The 11,157-nt window shown below is 40.1% G+C and overlaps 1 protein-coding gene across 1 annotated transcript; it reads left to right on the forward strand.

Moving 5' to 3' along the window:
- Positions 1 to 3,668: 3,668 nt before the first annotated feature.
- LOC121867481 lies at positions 3,669 to 6,812 on the forward strand. The gene is made up of 5 exons (XM_042367419.1): positions 3,669 to 3,756; positions 4,044 to 4,199; positions 4,946 to 5,148; positions 6,192 to 6,289; positions 6,435 to 6,812. Exons 2-5 carry the CDS (start codon positions 4,055 to 4,057, stop codon positions 6,643 to 6,645), a joined length of 657 nt encoding a protein of 218 aa, XP_042223353.1. The 5' UTR covers positions 3,669 to 3,756; positions 4,044 to 4,054; the 3' UTR covers positions 6,646 to 6,812.
- Positions 6,813 to 11,157: the final 4,345 nt, after the last annotated feature.

An 11,157-nucleotide genomic window follows, 5' to 3' on the forward strand; every position in this document is an offset into this window, starting at 1 on the left:
AGCACTGTCGTCCCTGGGTATGCAATTCCAGCGTCATTATCCCCTGAAAGGTTCGAGACCCAGTGGCCCCGACAACGCCCTGGTTGTGCCACTGCCCCTGGATGCCAGGGGCTCCCCCTGGGCGCTGCCTTCCTGGGAGGGCGTCTGAGCCGCTGGCCTCCTGGGAGAGCCTCAGACTGCCGTCCCGGAGGGCCCTGAGAGCGCTGGGTTGTCTTTGAGATGGTCCGGGGCACCACAACCCTGAGATGGCCTGGGAGACCAATGTCCAGAAAGAGCCCTGTGGCACCACGTCCTGGGCTCAAGTCTCTGGGGGCAACGCAGTAGTCTCTAGAGGCCCCTGATGGAAACCAAGTCCCCAGGACGTCTCAGGAGCTGCCACAATCCCTGGCAGGATCCTGCCAACCCTGGGTAGGCTCCCAGCACCCGAGGGCCTACCGCCTCCCCAGGAGCCCCTGAGATAACTGCAACCCCTGGGAGAGACCCTGGCGGTGCCACCGCTACTGTGGGCGCCACAGCTTTTGGGAGTGCCCCTGAGGGCCTGCTGTCCCTGAGAGGGTCCCGGGGTGCATCGTCGCCCCTGGGGGTAGTTGTTTTTGCACTATTTAAAACTCTGGTAGATATGACGTTAAACCGCCCATCACATTTCCAGTATTATTGCATCCTGAACAATGAAAAGTTGACTAAATATCCAACAGGAAACATAAGTTGGGGTGTTATGCTGACTGACTGCTCTGTTCTCCTATTGGCTGCAATTTGGTGGATTTACATTTCAGTCCACCAATCATAGACAAGTAAGGGATTGCTGGACGTATGCACTATGTACGACACCAAGATCAAGCAAGCTATAGGGCTCCTGGGAGGGGAAGCCCCTGGTAGGTCCTCTGGGAGCGCCGCTGTCCTAGAGAGGGACCCTGACAGCACCAGTGCCTCTGGGACGGGCCCTATTGATGCCACCACCCCTGGGTGAGCACCCGGGGTTCTTCTGTCCCTAAGGAGGGCCCCTAGGGGGTGCTTGTATCCCTAAAGAGGGCCCCTAGTAGATAAGGTAGATAAAGCATAGTAGATAAAAAAGAGTAGATATGGTAGATAAAAGAAAGTAGATACGGAAGAGTAGTTAAGGTAGATAAAGTTGAGTAGATGAGGTAGATAAAGTTCATTTCCGAGGAGTTTTTCGCTTTGGCGAGAGGTTGGACGGGGTGGGGTAGCTTTAGTACCCCCCCCCTTTTTTTATATTCTCAAACACTCCCTTGAGCACTAACTTACCCACTGAGATGAACGAATCTAACCTAACCTAACCTCAACTCAACTCATAGTTGGTTACATTATGTAAAAGTGACTTTTGCATAGTTCACCGAGTGAGATGAGGTTTGGTTCAAAGATACTCTACTCAAGATAGGAGAGCTACAGCTAAAATATATGAAATGTGTGTACGGCATAGTTGCCAGACAACTTAATTATAGCACCATCTATTGGCTGCGTCCAAAAGCTATTTGTTACGTCATAGACGTTGATGTGACGTCATGAGTGATAGTTTTTTACGTTTTCCATTTATTTTAGACATATCAATCTTCATTTATGTATGCATGTATGTATACATATAAAGAGAGAATGAAAACCTTACTGTATAATTTTCACTGACTCCATTGCCTCAAGATCTTAGATGAGTTCAGAAATTAAAATACACAAAATCTTTTCTCTTGCACAATTCTCATACAATTACTGCACGTGATGAATCACCTGTCATGCCGTTACATAAATTTGGGGAATAAATGACCTTGTTTTCAGTAGAGTTCTTGGCTATTAAAAGACATTCTTGTTGTTTATATTTATTGAAATAAACAAACACAAAACCAAACATTCAAGTTGTCTTGGTTACTAATGTATTATAATATTTAATCTAACATGATACATGTAAATATTAACATTACCAATAAATTAACATTAATTATTATTAAATCATGCACTATATATATATATATATATATATATATATATATATATTCATAGATCCACAATGAAAACGTGGATAAGATCAATCTTGATAAAATCACACGTGATTTTATCAATATATATATATATATATATATATATATATATATATATATATATATATATATATATATATATATATATATATATATATATATATATATATATATATATATATATATATATATATATACTGTATATATATATATATTTTTTTTTCTTTTTTTTTTTTTCTTTTAGTGTTTATTTATTTATACAGATATACATATACTGTGTATACATTATAATAAAGAAATGTGTAGTACAGTAGGTATACATTCAAACTATGAAATGTATTTTTTTAATTGCACTCTTACTGTATATTAGAAATAGTGTTAATTTTACCTATCTTTACTGATCTGAGGTATATCCACAGATGGCAGTGTTAGGTGATGGTCCATAGGTAGTTGGGACTCTTGGTTGAGTGGCACACTTGCTGTAGTGCCTGTGGATGATTCCTGAGTGTGACTGAAATACACAATGTCATCTATTGCAGCCTCTGATACTGTATGGAGTAAAGATATAGTCAGTAATATATAGTGAATACAACATGAATATCAATAAATTTTCAATCTATTTTTAATAATTAATAATACAGTACCAAACTATATTGACATATAACACTAATGTAAAGCTTTGGACAGTCTTTAATACTGTGAACATAATCCACTATGCATATCAATTAAATTAGGATATATAACCATGTATTCACTAATCTTGAATTTACAGACACAACCTGAGCAAAATACACTTGACATATGAGCTTGTTGTAAGATGTCTTTTGCTGGAAAATTGTGCTTGGTTCTCACACCATCTACGTGTACAGATCCTTCATCCATTTTACCTTAGTGCAATTAATGTTCTTTAGAATATTAATAAAATAATTGGATATTTTCCAAACATATTAACAGTTTAATCTTCATACGTTGTACAGTTAGGTCATCTACAAGTTGTCTTACATTTTAATAAGTCAATCCATATGCATACAATCCACTCACCAAAATCAAAGTCATGGAAGATAAAGGATCTGTCCCCCTTAATGGACCACAGGAGATAGTAGAGACAATCACCTCGTAAAGACCCCCCTCACCCCCGCCTCTCTCCCACATCCTCCGTGAACATGATTAGTTTAGGTTACGTAGGTTTGGCTACTTATGGTATGGTTGGGTCGGGTCGGGTCGGGTCGGGTCGGGTCGGGTTTTGCATGCCACAGTTGACATAGATTATTTATCATTACTTCATGAGTTACCATGACTGCAGGTTCCACATGAGCTACTTCCATCATCCTTTTAATCTAAATTTGTCCACTTATAAACATACTAGTCGTTCGGGCGGTTGGTCTGTGTCACACTGGACAACACGCTTCTCACAACTGTCCCAGGCTTGGACTCGAACCCACGACATAATATTGAGAGATACAGCTCCCATACCAGCCATGTACAGTATTTACAACAAGATTCTACAGAAATTACAATTAATGAATAATACAATGTCGTAACGTGACTCGGAAGTATGTAACGGGTTGGGGCGGGCCACTGATAGGATAATGACGTCCTTCCCTAATGGTGCATTTGGTGGTGGTCGTGGGCATGATGAGAGGAGGGGGGGGGGTCAGTATGGTGTGGTGGAGGTAGTGACAAGTGAAGGAGTGGGACCATCAGTCAGTCAGATACGGTGTTCACTTCAGGAAGCATCTGTGTGGCAGCAGTTTTTTGTCTGGAGACTCGCGTAAGTCTTTTTTACATTAACTTACAGACCCAGACACAAGGCAGGATACTACGAGTGGTCTTAACTGATCCTGGTGGGGTTAGGTGACTTTCTATGGAATATACGGATATATGAAAAGGCTGCATATGTCTGGGTAAGTGATAAGCTGTGTATACTGGTAGGTGTGTGTGGGGGGTATTAGTGCTTATATATGAATGATAGGCGGTAAAATTTTTAACCTTAGCACATGTGACAGGATACGTTAAGAACAAACAAATTTTCAGACATTATAATTCACTTTCTGCCAGGCTTAGGAAACATGAAGATGATGATGGTGACGATGAAGATGATGATGGTGACGATGATGATGATGGTGACGATGATGGTAGAGGCGGCCTCACGTGAAACAGAGGAATCAGAGGCGCGTTACATTTACATCAACACCGACTCTCCCTTAACTATCGGTAAGAAACACTGAACATTTATTACCCTTATTAACTTATTTTGTTAGCCACTGTAAACATGTTGTCTCCACCCACAAGGATCACTTACCTCTATTTCCTCCTGATCCTCCTCTTCCACCCCTAACTTCCCTGATCTTCCTCTTCCACCCCTAACTTCCCTGATCCTCCTCTTCCACCCCTAACTTCCCTGATCCTCCTCTTCCACCCCTAACTTCCCTGATCCTCCTCTTCCACCCCTAACTTCCCTGATCCTCCTTTTCCACCCCTAACTTCCCTGATCCTCCTCTTCCACCCCTAACTTCCCTGATCCTCCTCTTCCACCCCTAACTTCCCTGATCCTCCTCTTCCACCCTTAACTTCCCTGATCCTCCTCTTCCACCCCTAACTTCCCTGATCCTCCTCTTCCACCCTTAACTTCCCTGATCCTCCTCTTCCACCCCTAACTTCCCTACAGCATACTATCACCAGCTCCAGGATATCACCAGATAGTGGTCTCTGAAAGGGTCATTAGTCATCTCCTTTCTCCCTCCCTTCCATTTCCCACCACTTCCTTATCTTCTCATTATCAATCTGTCCCTAACCCTTTCTCTTCTCCCTATTCATTTTCTATTCTCCTTTCTCTCAACTATTTACCCCTTTCTCCATCACATGATTCTTAATTGTTTTAGAACACCACAGAACACTTATAATGTACATGCTAAATACAATCTATTTTCTCTCCCCCTCCTTCCCTCCCTCCCTCTCAGCCGCCCTACTCAATGTCCCCCTCTCCCTGGCATTACCTCTCCTCGCCCGCCGCCGCCACTACAGTAGAGAACGAAGCTACCATCACGACCCGAATCTGGAATCTGAACTTCACAATCACGTCACTCCTGAACTGCCGCTGTACGATGACCCCCATTACACCGCTGAGGTGGACAAGCTCAAGTCCTACTTTAAATTCCTTCAGGTGAGTGAGTGAGTGAGCGAGTGATGATGTGAACGTAAGACCTCGAGTGTTCAGATCATTTACAATCCACTTCCCGACAAAACCAAGGAAGAAATGGATCACCTTAAGAATCTCTACCCCAGCTTAATTAACCTAAAGATTTACCACTATTTTAGGGAGGGGTGATTTTAAGTTAAGGTTAGTGTTAGTGTGGTTAATCTTCAGGTGAAATAAGCTGGGATGGATATTTTTTAGGTTATCCGAAGAAACTGAACGTCAGTCTCATAACCGCGGGAGGCTGTCAGCACTTATCTTCACTGGCTCAGACTTTAACGAGAATATCCTCATAAATTTAACGAATTGAAGCGCCAATTACTCAGCGACCCGCATATAACGTTGTAGGGGCGAACTGCGAGGTCTGAACATTTTAAAGGTTTCGAAATATCTGCCGACTTTCAGATCTTTCGTAAAATTGAGGACAATCTTGATTAATTATTTTGTCAGCATAAATGTATGTTATTTAGTATATAGTATACATACAAACTAAACCTGCATCCTGTGTCGCAGATATTAAATGTTTTGCCACAGATCCTGGTGATGTCAGCTCCCGGATGCAGATATGATCAGGATGTGACAATTATTTCCAGACTGTAAACTGTATCGTGAGCACCGAGGACACTGCAATCCTCCTGTAAGATTATAAACAAACCTTGATTATACTTTATTCTTCTGCCTTTCCCCCCAACATATATCGAAGGACCTGTCACACTGGCGGCGAGGCCCAGGGTTAGATTAAACTAGGATAACTGGATCGTACAGTAGCTGTAAGTGATGGTCATAGTCTGTGATAAGGCATATCTAAACATCCAGAAACTATCTGTACTGTGTGGCTAGAACAGGTTAATAATTCACAACATGGTCAAACAACAGCTAGTGTGAGAGCGTTTCAAATATTATCTCTGTAACTACTATTAAAATGTGTAACTTTCCTCGGTCGTGTTCGTTGCTTTATAGTACTTAATATATATTACTATTACTGTTTGATTTTCGTCATCTGTATACAGGTCGATGAGGAGGAGTGCCGTGAGAAGATGTTGTGTCAGCTGGCGAGTGACCCACAAGTCTATTACCCCGTCTCCAACATCATGCTGAAGGAACTCCGGTTAGACACACACACACACATACAATGATTAGTTAGTTCACATACGTATAATAATTAGCAAGTTGTAGCAGTAATATGTAATAAAGATTAAACTATTGTTAGACATTATTAATAAATTTTTTGAACACTCATTTCATATCGACAGTGAGCGCCACGGGCCTGTGATGGAAGAAAAAGACAACAGGTTTTGGAGGTACACGAAGGCGTCACAGACGGGGATTACGGCCGCCCCTGGAGACTGTGAGGTCTTCTACCCCTCCTGCACCCTAGCTCTCCACGACCTCCTCAACATGGGAGTCCTCAAAGTGTGGCAGATCCTCGGCAGACTCCTGAAAATCAGCTTTACTGACTACTAAGCTATCGTGTAGGTCATCCCGGGAGGCGTGTATAATGTTATGTTAAAAGTAGACTTGACATTATTTTCCGTATCAAAATGTTATATACAGGGGGCAACTGATCCGCGCAGAAACAATGATTTATGATTACGTGAAATATTCAAATAATAAATATCATTAATAACGAATATTTGTATTAGTTACCTCACAAAACATCCCACTAATTCACCACCGCAGGAATACGGGATTTTATTGAATGCAAAACTAAAGACACCTAAGAAAAAATAGAATTCAAAACCTCAACCATGAAATATCGGGTTCAAAAATGTCAATTGTAAGGTTCCTCATTTACACAAGATTTGGCTTCCTGAAATCAAAATCCAAAGTTTTGATCTGCAACCAAATAGCATTTCCAGAAACCAATTTACTCCGACAATGATGACTTATATTTTTCTCTTTAATTGTGAAGCTTTCGTTATTAAAGTAAATTACATTTCAAGGATCACCATAAGAATTAAAAACATCATCAACGACTAAATTATAAACCCAAAACGAATACTACTACTACTACTACTAATAATAATAATAATAATAATAATAATAATAAAGCTTCATACTGTGGGGCTACAGAGCTCAAACATTCTCTACCATAAACAATGAATACACTTTCACAGTCAGAGGTTGTGACAGAACTACGACCTACCTCTATGATCACGACGACAAAATCCGTTGAGTGAGATCTTTTGGTCGCTCGTACGGGAAACACCTGCTTCCTGTGTCTTATTTTAAGTGGTCATAAAGAGTAAAAAGTAATTTATTCCTTGACAGCTACGTGGCTAAAAGATCCGTTTAATCACACCAAAGATAAACTAGAACATTCAGAAAGAGTTTTATTCACACGGCTGTAACAGTGGAAGAAATTATGGGTAACTTGTATAGACGGCATATTAGCAGTTTTCTCCTGTATATTGATATAAATTAATAAGTTGAAAAGCGGAATGACTTTAACGTAGCGATTATCATTTATATACACAAAGGGGCATTTTCTGTAAAGCATAGAAATACGAAAGGTTTGAATCTACTTTAAAAACTTATCTGCGCACTTTACAATAATTGCTGGATTACGGAACACCAGGACGTAGCTAAAGCAACCAAACTGATTAGCTGGTAGTCATGTTTTTACTTGACCAGGTGAACGTAGTTTTTGTGTGTGTGTGTGTGTGTGTGTGTGAAAAACATTTAATGTGTATATATATACTGTATGTAATAGCTCACGGGTTAATTGTTTACTCGTGCAACAAGAACGAGGGTTTGTCGCTGAGGTGGAACCAACTTCAGCAGATAAAAAGTATAGGGAGAGATTATAGACAAAATGGTTGGTAGTTGAGGACACAACCCCGATAATATTCAACACAATAGCGGCAGCTTGCGTTAAGGTGAACGTGCTAACACCTCTTTCACTGCGAGTTAAACTGAGAATAGAAATGAATCTCGTTGTTTTATGTATATCGCGTACAGTAACTACTTCTGGGAGGAGAGTGTTCTTTATCTCCGTGGTCGTCGGCAGTAACCGGGTCATGCCTTTGTTATTGTAAACGGCGTCATAAACATTTTTCCTTTAATATAGCTGGTGGTCTTATTGCTACTGTAGAGGTGTATTCATTATTGCCAAATATCGGATCTAAGGTGAGTCCCGAATATCAAAAGCATTTCTCGTCGTACTTTTCTTTCATCAGGGATCACCTTTGAACAGGGCCGGATTCAGGAGTGGGCAAAGTGGGCAGCTGCCCAGGGGCCTCCACATATCAGGGCTGGTCGACTTGAAACCACATGAATGACTCCAGTCATGTCTCACTTTTGTGTGTTTGTGTGTGTTGGGAATTTGTACACTATCAATAAATATACAGTTAATTAAAAATTGCTCAATGTTCTAATTTCCTCAATATAACTGCATATGGCTTCAAAATTCTCCAAAGAAGTGTTCAAATTTCAAAATTTTCCCGGGGGGCTTACAGCGCCCCCCGGAACTCCCAGATGTTTAGGCTCGCTTCACTCGCCACCGCACCCTCTTGGGTAGTTATAATGAGGGGGGCCTCCACAAAGAGGCTGCCCATGGGCCTCCACAGGTCTAAATCCGGCACTGCCTTTGAACCTATACTTTCCCGTCTGTTTGTTTGCAGTTGCAGAAATGAATAACTATATTTTTACCAACGTTTGACTTAGTAAAATCTCCTATTGTACGGTAGATAATATAAGTACAATACACTAAAGACCATAATACACGCACACACCAGGTCAGCCAGTACACACACACACACACACCAGATAACACTAGAATCTTCGGTGCGACCTTGAAGTGACCTCACGGTGTGAGCCTGGGTGTCTTCTGCAGCAGCATAGTAACCAAGAGACAATGAACATCCGAGCACACAAGGCAAAAAACCTCTTGTAAGTTGTATATTCTCCCCCTAAGAATAAGACTAGTGATATAAACAGTTTTTAAATAATGATCCCAGGTTAATCTATTTACTTCCTCTATAAGAAGATGCTTAAAGAAAGATCCAATGATTTTTAGATAGTTTAGTGTACGTATCAAAGAATGCTATATAGTCGATGGTTTAAAAAGTGTCAGAGAATATTAAAAAAATAGAGCATAAATGTGATTGTTCATCTTGTCATTTACTTTTCATGTATTTATAAAATCCGAAACATTATTAATAGCGGATAACCTTCAAATAATTGCATGTTGTTTAATTATATTAATATTCTGTACTATAATATATCAATATTTTTTATATACGCATTTAACAGCTACAGTTTCGGGTCAGCTGCATACAGTACTGCAGTATTTGTTGATACTAAATGCCAAATCTGTAGAGTCTTCAAGTCTTAACTGTATGTTACGTTCTATAGAAATTTATGGTTTATACGCTTACAGACCATCGTTGTTGAAGCCCAATAACAACATATCAATAACGAAATCAGGTGGTCCTATGTCATTACTGATCATCAACAATTGAGATCTTCAAGCGCATAAAGTAGGTTAATAAAAAAAACCTCGTTTTTGTGATTGGTGGAGATCAAGGTTTGGTCGTCACAGCTGTGTGTGTGACTGCATCAGGAGCTTCGTATGTTTGTGTCACCTTAACAGTTCACACTTATTTTTCTCAAGCACACACGCACACACACACACAGCTACCCTTTCATTAGCTATCCTGTTTCTTGTCTCTCCTCCAGTCTAGGAATTATCTATATCTACGTGTGATAAATAATACAAATATACGCCAACATCACCAACAACATCCAGAAGTACAATAAAACTGAATACACGTATATGAATTTCAGGCAAGTGGCACTTAAGATGTTTGTATCAATAAGACTAGTATGAAATCAAACGTTGTACATCTCTATTATATACTTTTATTATCAACGTAAGCGCCAAACATGAAGTGCTTATGAAACCGATCCACAATATGTCTGTCAAGGATGCAGGTGTCATGTCGCAGGCTTACAATTACCCTTATTTCTATTGTCAGGTCTACTTCAACTTAACCTAAATAACATGAATAAAACAAGTTCACCTTCAATAAATATCAAAAGGTAAAATAAGAAGCTAAGTCATTCAAAATCGGAAAAGTTGAACTAAATCTTCAAGGTGAACTCCCAAGTTTTTGTTGTTACGAATACAGTAAATAAAAAACTAACAGTACAGTAGTATAAGGTGAAAGTATCAGAATGAGAGACATACTGTGTGTGTGTGTGTAAAGACGCTTATAATGTGTCTATGAACCAAAATATCAGTGCCAGGCCATCTAAGAACTCGTGACTTTAAAAAAAAAAAACACTGAATTCATAGAAGCACGTGCACGAATATGCAGTATTTGTACAGTTCCAAAAACACTGTCGCATCAACCTTACTGATGCGAATACTATATTTAGTGTGGCAAAAGGCAATAGCTCTTGTGTAAAAAAAAGAGACATACGAGTCTACAGTCAATTTAACCAGTTTACAGTATATTTTCTTCAAGGAACTCACTCGTATCACCAGGTTGAGAGTGGTGAGAGCAAGGATTCTAATACTAGGGCGTCTGGTGAGTAAACTGCGAGAATCCTTGCTCCTTGGTGAGAGTGACCCGGTGAATCACAAGCATCGGCTAGTTGGCTATGCAGAAAGACGCGGGAAAAATATCGTACTACGTTTATCTTATCTATTTCATTCAATATGGAATAAATATTACCTATATGGGAGCAATAAAAATAACATTTAATTAATGAATAGCTTCTGAACCATGACCAGATCTCTGTAAACTCACTAGCCATGCAGTATCAAACATCCGAATGCTAACTTCAACACTTGATGGCAATTGATTTATATTACCTGTGAAAACCGATATGTTAGGATGGTTATGGATACCCACGCGCTTCTACCCACATGCTGTTCACTGTGTTTATTGAGGGAAACATATCAGCAATACCTACACGTTAATTTTGTCGACCCAAGTAATGAGCAGAAGAGTTTGGCTCCCACACACG

This window comes from Homarus americanus, unplaced genomic scaffold (genome assembly GCF_018991925.1).
Source record: "Homarus americanus isolate GMGI-L3 unplaced genomic scaffold, GMGI_Hamer_2.0 scaffold23598, whole genome shotgun sequence".
NCBI lineage: Eukaryota > Metazoa > Arthropoda > Malacostraca > Decapoda > Nephropidae > Homarus > Homarus americanus.

Excerpts from the sequence above, each read along its gene's own strand:
- LOC121867481 (XM_042367419.1), top strand. The coding sequence starts at position 4,055 with ATGAAGATGATGATGGTGACGATGAAGATGATGATGGTGACGATGATG. Across the intron at positions 4,200-4,945 it reads CGACTCTCCCTTAACTATCG|CCGCCCTACTCAATGTCCCC; the intron begins GTAAGAAACACT and ends CCTCCCTCTCAG. Across the intron at positions 6,290-6,434 it reads ATCATGCTGAAGGAACTCCG|TGAGCGCCACGGGCCTGTGA; the intron begins GTTAGACACACA and ends TCATATCGACAG.